Source organism: Talpa europaea (genome assembly GCF_964194135.1).
Source record: "Talpa europaea genome assembly, chromosome: 5".
NCBI classification, from domain to species: Eukaryota; Metazoa; Chordata; class Mammalia; order Eulipotyphla; family Talpidae; genus Talpa; species Talpa europaea.
In genome coordinates, this window is record NC_140071.1 from 98,916,114 (window position 1) to 98,936,021 (window position 19,908).

General features: G+C 41.7%; 1 protein-coding gene across 1 annotated transcript; it reads right to left on the minus strand.

Annotated features, from left to right (window-relative positions):
• Nucleotides 1-11,105: 11,105 nt before the first annotated feature.
• CCNG2 (cyclin G2) lies at nt 11,106-17,980 on the minus strand (the record flags this gene model as incomplete). Its single annotated transcript, XM_084233187.1, has 8 exons — nt 17,950-17,980; nt 17,717-17,854; nt 16,981-17,118; nt 15,677-15,927; nt 15,406-15,484; nt 15,223-15,321; nt 12,710-12,915; nt 11,106-11,226 (listed from the first exon to the last, which is right to left on the minus strand). Exons 2-8 carry the CDS (start codon nt 17,852-17,854, stop codon nt 11,106-11,108), a joined length of 1,032 nt encoding a protein of 343 aa, XP_084089313.1. The 5' UTR covers nt 17,950-17,980.
• Between the last annotated feature and the right edge of the window lie 1,928 nt (nt 17,981-19,908).

Genomic DNA, 19,908 nt, shown 5'->3' on the forward strand with positions numbered 1-19,908 from the left:
GGTGGATTTTGAGCGTTTTGATGGTGGGGATACTATGGTGATCACTGCTGAGTGAGGGAGAGCCTACACCTACAAAATACTAACCACGATGTAAACCAACTGCACTTCATAAATAAGTACATCTATACATCTATAGATACATACATACGTTAATAGTCCTTAGAACAGACCCAAGAATTTCACGTCTAGAAATGTAGCCTCAAGAAATTATTACATGGGTAAGCGGAAATGTATGTACAGAAATGTTTATTGCTACTTTTGTTAAAAATACTGAATAGGGCCTCCACTGGTGGCGCAGCGGTTGAGCACTGGGCTATGCTGCTGCCCGCAGCCTCTGCAGTGCCGGTTAGTTCCCCAGCTGCCAGCGAGGGTCCCACAAAAAAAAAAAAAAAAAAAAAAAACTGAATAATTAGAAACAATATAATTACCCATTAGAAGTCAATCTGAAATAAACTTTCACATAAGCATACAATGAAACACTCTGCAGCTATCACAAATAAGGATGGATCCATTGTCAGTTGATACTGCCTAGTGCCCCAATACACTGTTCATGAGAAAAGTGGGTTACAGGATCACACATAGAGTAGGGCCACAATTATGTTTTATATTCGCATAAAAGCAATGAAATGATGACAAGTATTCTGTTGTCTGTGATTTTACTGCGGGATAGCATTGTAGGTATTATCCATTTTGTATTATTTACATATTTATAAGAGTTATATTAACAGATTTTGATGTATTTTTCAAAACCTGCTCTCAGGAAAATACCTGCAATGGCCTCACACTAACAACTTGTACAGCAGGTCCTGAAACAACGTCACCTCATTTAACATGTTTCATTAAAACATCTATGTGAACATCATATATGCCAACCAAGGCTGAAGAAAGCAATCCTATTTGAGGACCTGCCTTTGTTATATATTTGTTTATGTAAAGTTGCGATTTCCAAGACTTGTTGATGACATTGAGTATTTGTAAAGAGCTCTGCACTTTATAGATATTTTTATTTTCTTCATTAACTTGTTCAATCCTCATATGTCTGGGAGGTAGGAAAGGCAGATCTTAGCATTGAGGCAGAGAACAAAGCCCAACATTAGTTAAAGCTGTGAAAACAGACACTAGGAGAAAGAACTGCTCCATTCCTAAATTTGTACAGTGGTCACTGGGTGTTTTAAAGAAAAAGCAAAGGCATAAGGAGGGGAAGTGAGTGGAGATTACAAGCTGGTGAGAGTAAATGATTGGCCAGTTGTGTCTGCTATTTGGCAATTGTCAAAATTAGGATTCTGTCTCCCACTGAAACTAAGAAACAGGCCCTGTCCTTCCTGATTCTTACATTTCAGATAATTGAAAAATATCCCTGAGTTCCAGAAGGTACATACACATCTCAAAATGACAGAAAAAAGATTCACAATTCTGAGGGGGTAAATGCTCTAGAAAAGGGAGGTCAGGTATTGTCTAGAACAAACTAAATTCCTTTAGCATTTGAGTTTTTCCAGATAGGAACTGAAAATAGGGCAAGATTGCCTCAGGGGCACAGCCTTAGGCTGCTAGAAGTCTTTCAAAGTTTGGTCAAGTCTCTTAGTGCAGAAGTTTGAACGGAGTGTCCTTGCCAAGAGTTTTTTCAGTTCTCAGCATCTCCCCTTTTTAGATTAAAAAATTAGTTCCCAGAGAAGTTATATGGTATGGCATCTTGGAAGTGAGCCAAACAGATCTCCCTTCCAGAAGGAACCAGCCATTCCATTACAAGGAGGGCAGGGACTATCAGTCTCCAGCTGCAACCCTGAACTTTGGGAGCCACCTCAACATTAAAGCTGGAGCCATGCTCTTCCTGAATAGTCCTCAGCCAGCAACTGCGCACTCAGGGTGCTAGATTTGGCCATCTTCAACCACCATGGAATTCAACTAATACAGAATTTTGTTCCCAAGTCCCATATTGTCTGAATTTATGTCAGATCTGCATCACAGTCCCAGGTTCTCCCTGCCCCTTTCTCACTCACAGGTGCCATTTCCAAATACACCTATTGCACTTCTGACTTCATCATACTATTTGCTACCTAAAGTACCCTACATACATGGCTTGTCCAAAATTACACTCACAGAGAATAGATGCTCAAACCTTGACTCATATAATAGGTTATAAATCCCATTAAAGTGTAACTTCATTGGAGGTATTTGCATTCTCACCATACTCAATGTCTTTAGCTAAACTTTACCTAATGAAAAGACTTTCTAAAAGTGGGAATGAGCTAAAAGGAAACATGAGATGAGAGGCACTAGAAAGGGGGTAGACCATCAGGAACTCCCTGGAATGACTGATATCATACCAAATAATCTTTCAGCTCCAAACAGAAGATTTGAGAATCCACGCAGTCTCAAAACAAGGACTCTAACACAGGGCCTTGTACATATTTCTGTTACTGTACTTCTTATACTACATGGTAATTGATATGTCTTCTCTGCCTTTGGAATCCTCAATGATCAGAACTATGCTTTGATTCTTTGATGTACCCTTTGTGCATTCAAGAACAAAACCTAGTATCTCATAGGAGCTCAAAAGTTGAGTAGTGGAATAAATAATTGAGTTAAAACAGTGAAGTAAGAAGGTAGGGGCAAAAGTAGGTTTATAATTATTATAGCCAATACTTACTGGTGAATCATACTTTAGCATGTATCATCGTGTCATTCAACACACAAGCAACCCCATGAGGCAGCATTGTAGGTGGTGGTGTCCAGGTAACAGACTCTAAGACGCAGTTTAGTGTCCTCCCACCTCAATCAGTCATTATATACTGGCCCTCCCAGGAAGGGCGCGTCCTTGAATGAGGCTGCTCTCTTGGTAAGCTGGCCAAAGGGGCTGTCATCTGAAGTCTGTGTATCAAAAGCACTCCCAGCACCTGGGGCCTCTAGGCAGTGCACTTCCCTGTCCCTCACAGGAAGCTGATGTTATTGACCTCTTTATGTAGGTGAAGAAACTGAAGCACACTTTAGTTAACAGCCAGTCAGGGCAGATAGTGAGTGGCCAAAGTGTACTCAAACCCTGACAGTCTGGTTAGAGAGTCTGTGTTTCTGTTCATTACATCCTATTCACATAATTGTAACAGTGGGGTAGGGGCCTCCTGTATGCCCCAATCTACAAAGATTTGAAATCCTAACTTTGTAGTGAATTCATCCTTGTATGCAGGGAAGTTCACCTTTACAAACTATGAATCATGGCAATCAGTGAGACAGGGCAAGCAAAGGTTATTAGGCAGTTTTAGGGACAGTGCAGGAGGGGACCTCTGAAAAATTTAGGGAGGCTTCAGAGATAAGGACAAGCAAGGGAAAGTAACCCATTCCATTAGGAAAAACAAACATGCCAGGACCAAGGACAACATTGTTAATGCTGGTCCTGGTTTCCTTCAGGTGGTAAAGGGAGGCGGAGATTGGAGAAATGGAGAGTGGTTTAATTTATGGTCACATTAGAAGGGCAGCTGTTTAACTTCAATGCAGGGATGCCCATCCAGAAGACTGGGCCATAAATTTAAAGATGCAACAAATGGGGAAAGAGAAAGCTGTTAGAAAAGGAATGTGAAGATCCCCACTCAGTAGCAAATTAAGTGAGACAGCCGAGAACTAACCAATCACAAAGAGACTGGGGCAGCTTTAGAATAATGAGGGAAAAAAGGTCTATATTCCCTAAGACACGACTCTACTTTGGCTTCCTTGCCCCTCCCAGGCCTGGTTCCCTGGCCTGGGAGTCCCACTTTATTTCTGCTCTTTTTCTCCTCAATAAACTTTTTTCTTCTAAACAAACCTGCGCTTCTCGCTTGCTTGCCTGAGCGTCTGTGAAGTTCCTGCTGCAGCTTCGTGAGACACCAACCCGTGGGGGTCTAGCGGCTGGGGCTCAGCGCTGCCCTGCAGCCTGAAATCCGATCCTGGCTGGGAGACTAGGCCTGACAATTCCGGCACCATCAGGAATGGAAAAGACGGTCAGTTGTAATATATGTAGAATAATGTTGACATGTTTATCCCAGCATTACGCTAGGCACCTTGAAAGACAGAAGGGAAGCATAATACATGGTCTCATCTCAAAAGAAGCTTTGAGTTTAGGCAAGGGGATAAACCCCAGACACATGAAATATTTATCGGAAAAATTCTAAAGCAGTAGATGAGTAAGGGGGAGACTATTGCTATGTTAATAGTAAAATAGGCAGAGGGAAAGCATTTCACCAATAGTCTTCTGTTGTTACAAAGTTTCACCCACATTAATGCCAAATGAATATGATGAGCCTGTGGATCTCAGATAAGTTGAACTATAGTCTAAGTGCAAAAAGAATGAGGGGGATAGGCCTCCCCTTGTGGCACAGCAGTTGAGTGCTGGGCTGCAAAGCTGCCCGCAGCCTCTGCAGCGCTGGTTCGATCCCCAGCCACCGGCGAGGGTCCCACAAGGCATGCAGACCTCTCCTGCTGCACCCACTGCTCCCCTCAGCAGTGTATTTCGTCCGTCTGCCTGTTCAGTTCCCTGCTCTGGCTCTGGTGAATACTCTCACCCTCCAGCACTTCTGACTGTACCCAGTGCTTGTATAAATAGATAAATAAATCTTTTAAAGAAAAAAAAAAAAAGAAAGAAAAGAATGAGGCATGGATGGGCCTAAAAGCCTGAGAGCAAAAAAGTTCCCAGGGCAAATTAAAATCCCCAGCTTCTGATGAGGCCTCATCTTCTCTACCACTAAACTGCCTTGAATTTTTTACATTACCATCTGTGGCCCCTGGGTGACTGCAGATATTTTAATTATGAATTTTAGCCATATTTCCTTTATATGGGTGAAAACCTTTAAAAATTAAACAAAAGAATACTATAGTTTATTACTATAGTTTATTATGAGGATTTTCCTTATATAAAAAAAAACTTTTATGTCATTCTGATACAGGGCAGCAAAGGGCACTAAAATTGGCCAAGGACAGTGTCCAAATATTTTACCAGTCAGCCTGAGTTCTTCACCCACGTGCACAATTGCAAGAACTACTCAGGTTCAGAGAACAACAATAATGGGATCTATTTAACAAACAAGGAAAAACAAAGAGTCACTGAGGCCACAAATGGCCACTTACCTCACCCGAAGCAGTGTCCAGTGTTTTAAAGTCCAACATGCATAGTCTCCTAAGACAGAGTCATCCTGCCATTGAGGGCTTGAAGCACGTGGCAACCAGACAATAGGCCGGTTTCCAACTCACAAAGATAACATAAGACACAACAGGAGCTGCTCACTGGGGCTGCTGAGATGTGCCAGCACATCACCAGACAATTGACACTGAAAATAGCAGCTGAGCCACCTGAGAACAGGCCCACACTCATGCAGCACAGAGAGGCGCCCAGCTCTGGGTCCTTCCCTTCTAAGCTGTAACAGCAGCAAAGCTGGGAACAGTTTCGTTCGCATGGCTACCTGCAAAGCCTCTGGAGTTTTCTCTGAAATTGGCAGATGGGAGCCTCTCCACATACTTCAGAGGCCCACAACAGCCTTCTGGGAGATCAGCATGATGGGGACAGAAATGGATGACCCTGGAAGCACTGAAGATCCTAAAACGCTGAAATACGGTTGAATCCTGGGGGCTGCTTCTTCAAGTCCCTGAAATTTCTTATCAGAAACTCCACTCCCACCAGCACTTTGTTCCTATTTCCCCTGGGGCTAGTCATCCTCACCACCACCCCTCTCCAGGCAGTGCCATCTGAAACATTGTGTTTGGCTTCAGCCCCTGGTTACATTTCAACAATTGGTTAAATTGTACCATCAACATTTGGGTAGTAGTTTAGCATTGTGTTAAGAACACAGGGTTTGGAAGACAGATTTAGTTTGAATTGTAGCCCTGATCAGATATATGTCAAAGTACTTCCCTAATCCTTAGTTTCTTTGTATGTAAAGTGGAATTTATAGCAGTTCTTTTCCAGGTGACTGTGAGAAGGATTAAATAATTCATGTAAAGTGCCTGGAGCCATTCAATGGTCAGTAAAATTTCTTCTTGCCAATAACAGCAGCAACAGCAGGAGGAGTTTGAATGAGATACAATAGTGGATGCTGGGGATTCAACAATGAACATGATAAATAGCACCTGCCTTCCCAAAGAAGCTAGGTAAGGTAAGCAGACAGGGGACAAAGCATTTACTGCCAAGAGTTTTTATGGAAACATGTAGCACTGACAAAGAAAGGAGAGCCAGAGAGTTTCAGAAAGATTTCTTGGAAGAAAACATTGCCTTTAAAAATTATATTTACTATGAATCATTTGGTTCTGCCACTAGAATGTAAGTACGTGAGGGCAGGGATATTATGCAGTTTCATTTTATATATCAAGCACTTAGTGTGGAGTTAGCAAATCAGAGGTTGGTGGGTAAATGAGAGAGTAATTCAAGTGATACCACAGGTGAAAAGGTAGATCAGGATGACAGGAAAGGTATTCCAGGCAGATGAGCATGCATGAAGTCTCCTTAGTGAGTGAAAGCATGGTGAGTGGGAGGGCTGCAACTTGGCTGGAAAATACATGTATCTGGGGTCTCCCTGGTAGTGCAAGGGGTTAAGCACAACATCGTGAAACTATCTGCAACCTCTGCAGCACAAGTTCAATCCACAGCCTGCCAGGGAGCTACCCACATGGCGCAGCAGACCTCTCCTGTCTCGCCTGCTACTCCCCTCAGCAGTGTATTTATTTCAGTCTGTCCTGTTCTCCACTCTCTCTGGTGAATCCATCACCCCCTGTACCTCTGGCCTGTACCAGCTCTTGTATGCATAAATAAATCTTTCAAAAAAAGAGAGAAGATATGTCTATGTGGATGCCATGAGAAATGAGGCTGAGAAGGGAGCAAGGACCAATCATGCAGGGTCCTGTAAGCCGTAGTGAGGTCTTAGAACTTGATGCTAGGGAGCAATGAAAGCATGAAGGATTTTAATCAAAGTAAGGATATTATCAAGTTTTTTTAAGCACCTTCTTTATTACACTAATACACTAATAATTCAAGAAAAAATGGAAACTACAGATATATCAATAGAAAAATCACATGTAATCCCACCATCCAGATAAGTACCATCTGTACATAAATAATAACCTGTTATCTATTGCTATGTAATCAACCATTCTAAAATGTAAAACGTTGATGTATTGCTGTTCATGAGTCTGTGGGTTGATTGGGTCACCTTAGTGGCTCCTCTGTTGCACGCTATAGTTGACGATACTCATGTGTGCTGCATTCTACTGGGAGCTTAGTGAGGCGTGGATATGCAGAATGGTCTCTCATACTCTACAGCCTCCCTCCACATGTCCACATGCCTTCTCATCTTTTGATAATCAACCTGAATTTCTTTGCAACATGGTGGCTGGCTTCTAACAGGAATAAAAGCAAAGTTGCCAGGAAATCCAAGGCTGGGACAAGCGCTGAAATTCTCCCACTATGCTTGAATAGGCAAAGCCAGGCTCAAGACCAAGTGAAATTTGAGGGGAATAGACTCCACCTCTTAATGGGAAGAGCAACCTGTGCACAGGGATGGGAAGACTCACTGGCTATTGTGAATCTGATTTCTAACACAATGGTCAGTAACTTGCTCACCATTTCTGGTACAAATAATTACAAAAAGTCAGTTCAAAAGTGACACATGCAAATAAATGGACTTGGTTCTAACAAAAATCTGTTAAATGGGTTGCCTAAGTAAGTTGAAAATTTGCATGAGCGCAGTGCAAGGTGGGAGGCAAGCAGAAACATATTAGAGTCTAGTTTTGAAATGAGTTAAAGGAAAAACTCAGGTCCTAGACAACAACAATGGTTAGAATTATCATTAAGTGTTTTGCCACCAAGGCCTTTACAGTTATGTTGAGTATGAACTCAGTGTGACAGGTGACCGCAACAAGTTATTTGTCTAGTATAACTTTGAAAGAGTCAAAAGGATGGAGACCAAGGGACCAGGCAGAATAACACTTCAGCAGGACAATTGCAAGTGCAACAAAATGTGCATACATTCCTAGGAGATGACGGGCTTGAAACTTGAAAAGTCAAATCTCTTGCCAAATCAAGGATCAAATACAAGACTATAATGATAGCCTTCTCCTCCCACCTCTGCTGTGAATGAAGCAAGAGTCGTCTCAATTCTATTCATCACAACCACAGAAAAAACCACCTGGTTGATGGTCCAACGGGACCCTAATGATGCCAAGAGAACAGAGTGTCTCTCAGTTCCCACCAGTTTTCCTCCCCCTCCTTAATTCAGTCCTTCTCTTGGATTTTTGGCAGGACTTCTGATCAGATTCCGTGAGATCTACCTGCTTAAGTCCACCTTCCACATAGCTAGCTGCCAGTTACCTTTTTTTTTAGATTTATTTATTTATGCATAAGAACTGGGGTACAGGCCACAGGTGTGGGTGTTGAAAGGATTAACCAGAGACAGAGTGGGGAGCAGAACAGGCAGATCTACTGAAATACACTGCTGAGGGAAGGCAGCGGGTGAGACAGGAGAGGTCTGCTACCCAATACTGTGGTGGCTGCGGACAGCTTTATAGTGCAGATACTTTACCCTTTGCACCACCAGGGAGGCCCCTGCCAGTTACTTTTCTTTACATTTTCTAGTTTTAGGAAATGGCAAAGAAAAAAAAAGTCAAGAGACAGGTGGTGTTCCAATTGAGACTTGTACATCATGATAAGGACCTATTAACCTGATTGCGGTACCTACTGAACAACTTGTCTGGCGACATAATCAAATGTGCACATTTTTCAAGGTTACCCAGGCAGCAAGGGGAAGAATAAGCCGGGAGGTTGAACCACCACAAAGAGATTTTTGTAAACCTGCTGATAGATTACAGGCCTCAGCTAAGCCATGACCAACAGAGACAGTCAGGCTCTATAGTAGAAATCATGTAAATGATGAATGGGGACCTCCAGTGAACAGGCAGGAAATGAGGCTATCACCTAAGTTTCCAGTGTGAGACAATGAAATACATAGCCACCAAGATAAACATTCAAGAGGTTTGGGAGTGATCAGAAATTTCTAAGGTTGGACAGTTGTGAATAAACAGGTTGGGAACTCAGTAAAAAGATCTACCCTAAACATAATGAAGATCAGAAAGGGGACTGATAAGTCATGTGTGGACAGACTCTAGCAGAATGAGCATCTAGTAAAAGAAAAAAAAAAGGCAGTAAAATCTTAGAGGAACAGAAAAGGGTTTCAAATTTGAAGTTTCAAATCACTTATATTTCAACAAATCAAATTCTGAAAGAATATATTGTCTACTATTTATTAAGAAATGGAGGAGTCATCCTCAAGCACCTTCTCCATTAAGCTGGTAGGAAAACATGCTGTATCTCTGGGAGAGACTACATGAAAATCACTCTCAGCTATCTGATTTTCTAACCTAGAGAAAATAAAGGTCCATAAAATCAATCTAAATGAGGAACCTGTGCTACACACACACACTGATGCTTACTCACCAAGGAACCTTATGATTAGAATTTGGCTGATCTGCAGAAAGAGTATACTGACCTGAGTATTCCAGTTTATTCAATACCTATTTGCTTTCACTATAATTTGATTGGCATTCAAGTTAATACTTAACTCTTTTAATGAGTTTACCCCAGACAGAGGTCAATTCTCAAGTGACAGATACATTTTCATTATCTCTAAAGCTAAGGGCCAAACTGTGCTGAGGATACATTACCTGAAGGACATTTGGTAACAAGATAGATGGTTTATTTTGAAGGAAAACCAAGCCATATTTCAAGTCATCTCATTGAAACACATCAAGGATTTTTTTCTTTTACCCAAAAATTAAAAATTAAGATGTAATACAAAAAGGAGTACAATTCATTATTTTTATTTGGAATTATGGTCATTACTTGAAAAATATCCACTTCAGAAAGCATCCAATGGATGTTGACTTACCAGTAAAAAAGTAAGTCATCAACGTATATTTATAATACAGAATACACAATAAATTATATTTACATGCAATGACTAGACTATCACACACACAAAGTAAAAAAATACAGTATTTTATGTACATTTTTTAAAATTTACATTTCCATGTTCGGCTTATAAAGTTAAAAAATTCTCTGTACAAAATCTCACGTGTACAGAGTTTTATAAATTTCTATTTTAATGGCTGTACCAACACACAGGAATGCTTCAAACTCTACTACTACAAACACAGTTTTTTTTTTTTAACTTCATATTCATTCTTGGCACCCATACACTAGTATCATCTGAAATGTGAATTACAAAGGAAACAAAACTTAAACATGCAGACTTTTTTTAATATAAGAAAAGATGCACTACTCAATTGACATTTATCAATTCCATACTTAAGTTCTGGTCAACTTCCTGCACTGCTTTCATACAGGTGCATGCAAAACTAGCAGATTATGGATTGTTTTAATAACATTAAAATAATACTACAGTTTGACAATACTTAGGCATTAGGAATGTGACTAAAGACCCTCGTCTGTCAATTATTTTTGCTGTAGGAAAAACCTCATTTGAAACATTACCTAAAAGTTTACAGAAATGTGAATATGTAATTCCTAGCTTTATAGAGTCTGCATCAGATAATACACTGATCACTTAAAAATCAACAAAAAAGGTGTTTGACATTATTCTGTTCTGAGAATGGGAAGGGGAGAAAGAGCTAAGATAACCATTAAAAGATTATCCATTGTCCCTGCTAAGGAAGCACTTGCACACTCCCAATCTGTTTAAATAGACACCTGAAGACTTTATAAAAAGTTTAAGATAAGCTACACTATTCATCTTTAAAAATCTTGTTGAAAAGTAATAAATTGAAGGTTTCAGCACCTTTCCTCCTTCCCCAAGTAGCTAAAAGACCAACGAAAAAATAAAGTGCCAGTGTCTAAAGTACTGTTAACTGTTTTAGAGGCACTAACCCATTTGATGGCTTAGGATTAAATATGAAAATAGGCCAGATCTGATCTGAATAATAAATAGAAGATAGGTATTCCATTCTATGCAATTCCTGCCTAGAGTGGGCGCCGGGGGTGGAGGTGGGGGGGGGCACTAGACCAGAAAACTACCTACTCCCCCATTTATTGCTTTAAAACTTACAGACACCTTAAATTCTGACACAGAACAATTAGATTCCTAAGATGGAAAGCACAGAGTCTGTGCCACTTTGAAGTTGAAAAAGAAAGCACATTCTTGATCACTGGGAGAGCTGCTGAGACACTCTTCTCCACAGCTCATATCTTCACAAGAGTCCTCACTGAAAGAAAGAAGTCAAAGAAGATTCCATTATTTAAAATACACTGAAATGCTTTATAGGCAAAGTAAACTGTGAAACAGGTATCTGGTATTAGGATTTATTTTTATAATTAAATTTAAGTTTTACAGAAATAAAACTTCTAAAAACTTCCTTAAGTCTATTATAATCCCATTAGAAAATACGGATTATCTGAAGAGCCTATTCCAAACTACTATTTGTCAAACTATTATACCAATTAATAAGCATCATTAACTAAACATAGAAATATTTTGAATCCAATATAGAGTAAGGCCAAAATATATTCTATTGCATGGTTTTGGTATCTTTCTTGCATCATCAGTACTCACAAATATCAAAACAAAAGCCAGTGAGCTATGAAAATGGAACTTCTGGTCCTTTATCTCTATAGTATAAAAATCAAATTTAAACTAAGTAATAAGTCACTTCACAAAGATCAAGCAGGAATAAGAAAATGGCACTTGATAAACTAAATAAATCTAAACTGTAAATATTAATATACTGATAGTGGTGGTTTTCTTTACTTCCTAGTCATTTAACCTGTCTCTTTCTATAAAAGCGCACTAATATTAAATTCACACTAATATTAAAAACTCCACTATGCTGTTTTGGTTTGTTTTAACTATATTGTCTTTCAAAGGTCAAAGGAAATGGGAAATAACCAGTTTTTTAAAGGGGGAGAGTGAAATAAGTCAGAGATATAATGATTATCTTCAACTAATATACATAACTATATATTATACTATATATTATGTATATATTTTATATATATCGTATATATTAGGTCAGATAATAAGATGAGGGCCTCCCTGGTGGCGCAAGGGGTTAAGCACCACACGATGAAGGATCAATCCTCAGCCTCTGCAGCACAAGTTTGATCTCCAGCTGGCCAGGGAGCAACCCACATGGCGAAACAGACCTCTCCTGTCTGGCTCGCTGCTCCCCTCAGCAGTGTATTTCAGTCAGTCTGTCTGTTCTGCTCCCCACTGTCTCTGGTGAATCCTTTCACCACGCCCCCCCACCCCGCATCTCTGGCCTATACCCCAGCTCTTGTATGCATAAATAAATAAATAAATCTTTAAATAAGTAAATAAGATCAAATGCTATCTGATCTCACTTATATGTGGATCTTTAAAAAAACGGTACAAGGAATCTGAGACAGGTTGGTGGCAGTTGCCAGAGGTAGGTTATAGGGCATTGGGAGTTAGGGGTGGGGGCAGTGGCAGGCAGCACAGTAGGCCATGGTGGTCAAAAGGTATAAACCTTCAATTTTAAGTCCTAGTAATGTAATGTAAAGCATAGCATTTTGTTTTGTCTTTAATAAAAGAGTACACTTCTAGATAATTATTATTTTAATGAAACAAAGCTTTCTCTGAAGCCTTATAATATTCTATTGTTCCATTTTGATTATGAAATCAGTAATATTTAGTCTGGGGCACTCTGATTCATGAAGAGACCCACTTACCTTTCACTTTCATCAAAACAACTTCCCTCTGGTATTGTTGGCAGCTCAGGAACACTATAATAGCTGTTGTGGAGGTTCTGGGCTGTGCGCCTCGAAACAATCCAAACCAATTTCTTAAGATCAGGTTTACAACATTCAGGAGAAGAATATTCTGCCAGGCATTTAGAAACTAATTCCCTCCAGTAAATGAATTCAGTGTCATTAACCTGAAAAATATTTTAAAGACAAGGTTACAACAGTGGTTCCCAAACCTTGCTGCATCTTAGAATCACCTTGTCATCATTAAAGCATCCTGATGTCTAGCTCTCATCCTAGATATTCTTATTTAATTGATATGGGACATTACCCGAGCATCAGATTTTTTAAAGCTCTTCAGTAGAGTCTAATGTGCAGCCAAAATTTTATAACTGGTTTATAGGTACATCAGCACAGGGATAAATAATTTAATACATATGAAAAGCTTTGCCTATTTTCCTAGTGACCTAAAAACACTAGATCTGTTAACAAATCAATTACAAAGTATAATCACTAACAGTCTCAATGCAATGGAATTTAACAATTTAGGATTCTGTAACACAACAGTATTCAGATTGCTAACAATATACATTTACACTAAGACACTAGTTACCAGATATATGCTAATAGAGAAGATAGCAATTATGAAAAGAGGAATTTCCCAAAAAGGAATAGTTCCTCCACCACTAGGGAGTGTGTCAATTAATTTCACAAAATCAATTTTCACAGAAGATATTATAAAAGGTTTAGATTAAAACTAAGACATTTGTGATAACAAAACCTAGGAGTTATCTGTTAAAAACAAAATACTTCACATTCATGCTTTTTTTTAACCACTAACAGAATACTTTTCTATCATCTTGACCTCCATTTCCATTTAATCCAGTTATGTACTAGCCTCTTGCAATCTGCTTTCAACTATTCCCTTCCACCTCTACTATCACCACCTCTGAACTATACAATGACCTTCCTTTAATTCTCATTATACTGACTTCTCATCAAAACTCAACACTTTCAACCACCTCTTTTTTGAAAACCTCTTGCAAATCTCACCAGAGTCTTAACTTGTCCAGCAGATCTTCCCCTTCACTTGGTTCCAAATGGGGAAACCATCAAGGCTGAAAATCCACTTTCAATGGACCCCTAAGCAAACTCCCATTTATTTCTTATAGAAGTTGCAATTATTATTTCTTCATGAGAAATTTCAAAGCCAATCTCCAACTATGACTTCTCATCTGAGTTTTTTCCTAGACTGCCAAATAGCTACTAGACACTTAATGTATAAAACTACTTAAAATCACATTTTTTGAACATAAATTAACTTCTCTCAAAATTCTCTCAATGGGGCCAATAGTGTCTCGATCCTTAAGTCTAAATCTTATTTGTGAACCCTTGCCTCATTTTCATGCTCTGCTTTCAAAATCATTACTTAAGTTAAATATTTGAGTTAAATATCCGTATTTCTCAAATAACTATTTCTATTTGTTTCTACCACTTAGACAGTCTATCTGCAAGTCAGTCCTAAAATGAAACTCATACCCCCCAGCCCACCAACTCCCGGGCCATAGCATTTGCTGCTTAAACTTTCATTAAGGTTCTTTTGGTCAAAGCAGACTCCCAGGCATAGTGCCTCTCAGTCTGCCTTACTTCTCTAACAAAACTTCATTATTCCTTATGCTCGGTATTATTATCTGGCACTGAAACAGAATAATAATTAACAGAACACATCACCTCATGTTATGTTCCATATTTCTCCAACTTGAGCACTAGTTTAAGGAAAAAAAACCCTGTGCTATTGTTTTATACCTCTTATGACTGCAAAAATGGATTGAGCTTGCCTAAGGGGTTTAAGAAAAACACAACGGGTGTTATTTTGGTAATGCTACTAGTGATGATTCAGCCCCACAAATGTAATGGGATGCAATTAGTGTGTTTACTAGTATGCACTTTATTTTTCTTTTTGAGATTTATTTATTTATTTATACAAGCACTGGGTACAGTCAGAAGAGCAGAAGAGTGAGAGAATTCACTAGAGCCAGAGCAGGGACCAGAACAGGCAGACTGACGAAATACACTGCTGAGGGGAGCAGCGGGCGGCAGGAGAGGTCTGCGCGCCATGTGGGACCCTCTCTGGGGCCGGGGATCGAACTGGCACTGCAGAGGCTGTGAGCAGCTTCGCAGCCCAGTGCTCAACCGCTGCGCCACCGGGGAGGCCCTAGTATGCACTTTAGAACAATGTGTATGTGGCACAGTAGATCACTGTATTATTAACTATCAAGAATACTACAGAAGGGATGTCTGAATGCTGAAAGAAGTTAGGCTACGTGACTGAGTTCCCATCCACTTTAATACTTTTGGGTCGAACCTACATTTTGAGAATTCAACATTTGAAATACAGGGAAAAAATGCAGTATTACTTTAATGTTCAAGTCATCACAGGAAAAAAAACACATTAGGAAGGACACTTGCTTTAAAGAATAAGTAATGATGACATTTACCTTGGAATGTTTTTTAACAAGCAGTAGAATTTCCAATAATTCAATAGATTTCAAAGTTTCTACTTCCAAATTGAGAAGGCACAAGGCTAATACAGAGGGCTGCAAGGAATAAAAGTAAAAATGTAAATCTTTTTTCAATTCAAAACAGAAACTATGAAACATGCAAGCAGGAAATCAACTTACTTTTGCTTTTGAAAAGGTAAGTCGGCAACTGCAAGCTTTCAGCTGAGCTTCTAGTTTATCAAGACTCAATATTTCTTTCCTAGACAATGAAAAGAATGAGAAAGTATTTATTAAACTTCCAAAGACTTTAATGATTTTAAGGGCTTGCCATTAAAAATCCAAACAAAGTTTAGCAGGAAGAGTAAATATAAATTCACTGGCATTCCAATCATTCACTCTTAACTACTGTAATGCTAAAAATACAAAAGTTTAATTTTTTAATCCCACTGACCTTTCTGAAGTATGACAAAGTACAATAGTATGGTATAAGTGCAAAAAGTTTAAGGCAGTAGTAGCTTCCAATTCATAGTGCAATTTTTCTGAAATTATTTTTTCCATCCGTTTTATATCAGAAGCAGTACATTTACACTGACTAATCCGGATTACATCATGAATGGATGGAATATTGCATTCTTCTTCAACTATTCTAGCAGCCAGCAAAAAGCAACAGACTCCAATGCACGACAAATGTTTAGGTTTCACCTGAAAAACAAAAAACAAAAGACTTCTATCAATTGTCACTTCGATTTAGCAAAGCAGACACTTAAAAAAATATTGTAATGATGTCCCCAGTCCTAAAACAGAACACAATAAGCTAATTCCTTGTCCTTACCCTTATCTACAATTGCATTTCATCAATTTTGCATCTTAAGTTGCCCTAATCTTTCTTCTTTTTTAAGAAAAAAAGACACTTTGTGCATTTAAATTATTTAGTTTAATTGCAGGCCAAAATTTAAATATAAGTTTCTAACAATGAATTATACTACTTTATATTTCAAACAGGAAATCTCTAATAGTATAATCTCTCCCAAATAAAATCTTTCAAAATAAGGAAACATATTTGATTATAAAAATAGTACATTCTACTTTTTATCTTATCTATTTATCTTCACATTCCATGCCTCAGTGGAAATGTGCCCAAGAGAAATGGTGCCTCAATTGTGCAGAGTGGAGCATACGTAAAAGCTGCCATGGACAGATGGCTTCCCTTTTCTTCTCAGTGCCCTGAAAACTGACCCAGCAGCTGACAGCAATCCTATTGGCAGAAGAATCACCACATTTTCTAACAGTGGCCTGTAATTGTTATTAAGAGGGTGGCTCTCTGCTTTGAAAAGAATTCTCATCAAAAAGATAGTAGGTCACCTTTAGCATACTGCTATACATGTATTGTTTTAGTATTTCAAACATCTAGGCTCCAACAGAAACGCCATGGAAGATGAAAAAGTTATCTGAGGACTGTATACCTAAATAGAGAATACCTAAAAAATCATCTTCATTTTAATCACAAAGAAAAAGTATGTAAGAGGTACAACAAAACCTACCTTAAGAAAAAATATGTTTGAATTTGTACTCTTGATCTGTCACTATATCTGAAACTAAAGACCACAATTCTGATTATTAAGAACGTCTACTCAGTAAATATTTGGCAAGTGAATGTAATAATGTTACTGAATCCTTGGGTACTAGGTATTGTGCTAGGTACTAGGTATAGAAAACTGAAGTTTTTTTTTTTTTTTTATAAAAATGAAGAAATACCTTCATAAGAGCCAAGAAGCGGTCCAAAATATTCACAGCCAGTACAAAAGTTTCAGTGCAAGATCCAAAAAAGTTGGTTAAACTCCTTAAATCGTCTACTTTGGCATTTCTCAATCTTGGACACAAAGAGTTATCATTCTGCAATGAGAATCAAGAGCCAAAGTTTATGACTTTCTTCCCACTAGATACACATACTCAAATAATATATTTTTTCCCCCTTAATCTTCAAGACTATGGGAGTAAGAGTGGTCTATACATTATACAAAACATATATATCATGGCTCTTAATACACGTAATAGTTTTAGCAATTCAATATAAAGTTAACCATAACCACACGTTCAGAGGGCTTATATAACCCAATTCTCTTGTAAAGGACAAAGAGTTCCCCTAGTTTGTCTTTTTTTTTTTTTTTAAGTCATTTAAGTGCTTACTATAAATAAATATTTCATGGTGGAGGGTATTTCCACAAATGAACGTCACAATTCTCAGGGAGTCTCCCATCCACAAGCTGTAGGCCCAGAACACCACATTTGGAGAAACACTTCTCTAGACTTGGTTATCACTCTCATTCTTGTTAAGAAACAAAAGCAAAACCCTGTATATTAAGACCTATCTTAGTATTCCACAAAGACAGATTTGGGTCTTAAACTTTTCAGCCTTGTCTTGATATCAACTCAAAAAAACAATGATCCTGTCCAAGTCCTCACAGCAAGTTACCTTCCCAGGGAAACGTACCTCTGGTGTGGCCTCGATCAAACTCAGCCCTTTTTCTCGAGGTTGGAATCTCTGCTCCTGTTCTAGGTAGAGGTTCAACACTCCAAAGAGCTGGACACCTTCACAACCTGCCAAATACTCTGCCCCCAAATCCTTCATCTGCAGCAAAAACATCACACAGTTAAATCAAAGTGTGTCCTGGAGGGAGGGATGGGGTGGGGGGAGAGAAGGCATAAAAGACCTGGTGCCATTACCTCCAGCGAGGGGCGTCCCGGCCCACCCCGGAGAAGAGTGGCTGAGGGCATCAGTCACGTCCAAAACTCCGGGGCAACCCTCCCCCACCGCCGGGGAGGTGTGGCAGGAGGAGGGGCCGCGGTCTGACCGCCGGCCCGAGCTGGGTCGGCCCAGCCAGCACCGAGGTCGTTTCACAAACAGGAAACTGTCCCCGAGCGGCGTCCCGGCCAAAGCCGCGGGGGCAGGTACATCGGCCGGGCGCACGCACCCGGGGCCGCGGCACCAGGCTCTGGGGAGGGGGCTCCGCACAGCAGGGAGGAGGGAGAGACGCTCTCGCCACTGAACAAAGAAGCGGAGGGAGGAGACTGCCGAGCCCCGCCCCTCCCGGAGCCCCGCTCCCGAAGCCCCTCTCGCCCGAGCCCAGCCCCCGAGCCTCCCCCAGCGCTCCGGCTGCGCCTCCTCCGACGCGCCCGGAGGCAGAGGTCCCGGGCCGAGCGCGCGGCGCGGGGCGCAGCCCACAGCGGCTTGGGGGGGACAGCGCCCGGCCGCCCCGCGCCGGGCAGCACCGTCCACCCTCTGGCGCCGGGAGCTCGGGTGCTGTCAGCGCCCAAACACCACCCCAACGAGTCCCCCTGACAAAATGGGGGCGGGGAGCACCGACGCAGCAGCCTCGGGGTCCTCCACCTTCCGGGCGCCCCAGCGGCAGCCAGCTCCCCGCCCCCGGGCGCCCACCCCCTGCGGCTGAGCGCACGGCCCGCGCGGCTCCGGGCTGAGGTGGGCGCCCGCCTCCCCCCGCCCCAAGTCCCGCGCACGAACAAAGGAGCCCGCGGCCCACTCACCGTGCCCGGGACGCGCGGCCCCCGGCGCGCGGCGTCGCGGCCCGGCGGGCACCGGGCCGGGCAGGGCAGAGGCGTCCGGACCTGTCTCCGGGGTCGGGGCCGCCGCCTCAGCGCTGCCCCCGGGCCGGCCTCCGACCCTTCCCCCCCGCCGCCGCCGCCACGCCGGCCTCACAGCCCCAGACTCATTCCGCGCCCCGAGCGCCCATCCGCCAGCCGGGGCGCAGCGCTGCCCCTCCACCGGCACGGTCGCCGCCGCCGCCACAGCCGAGGCCCCGGCGAGCCCCTTGTTTTTGTTGTGAGTTTCCGACGCCCCCAAGGGGGCGGGGCACGTGATCCCGCGGAGGGATCCGCTTCCCCAATGGGACTTCGAAAAAGAGTCCCTCACCTAAGGCTCTGTCTTCGGGCGAGTTCGTTACCTACCCTGCTCGCTCTTGCTTGCCGAGCCACCCCTCCCTCTTCCCATTCAGGGCGGAGGGTAGAATCTGGGGCGTCGTGGCTTTGCCGCGATTGAGCTGGAGGGAGAGAGGAATTTGTGGGCGGAAGGATATAGTTCCTGTCGCATCACACCTTTTAAAGGTCCCCGATTTGTTTTGTTTTCGCTGTTTTGAAAAGTCCGCCCAAAGGAGCCGGCTCTCCGATTGGACGCCGGTGGGGAGCGCCGAATGCGGAGGCTCTGATTGACTCTCGAATCTGGATTGGCTACGTGATTAGTCTCTGCGCCCTCTCATTGGCTCTCTCCGTATCCGGCTCTTCTGTCTTCCTTGGGGCCTTAGCAACTCCGGGGTCTTCGTTGCGCATGCCCGGGTGGCCGCTGAGGGGGACTTGATGGACCTGGCCCGAGGGGCTGTCGATCATCGCCGCGTTCCGGGCGGGTGCAGCGCTCGGCTCGCGCTTCCCAAGCCCGGGAGAGTTTTCTACTTAATTCTTAAGTAGTTCATTCTTAATTTTGTCCTGCGAGTCCATTTAGCAATAACCAGTATAGTTATTATATAATTTGGGGATGCTTGCTGGAATATTTACGATTAAAATCTGTCATGTTTTGGTATTTGCTTTAAAATGTTTTAGGACGAAAATTGAAAATGGAGAGGACAGGTGAGAGTTGCCCGCGCTGGGTGATGGGTACGCGAGGGCTCGTGCATG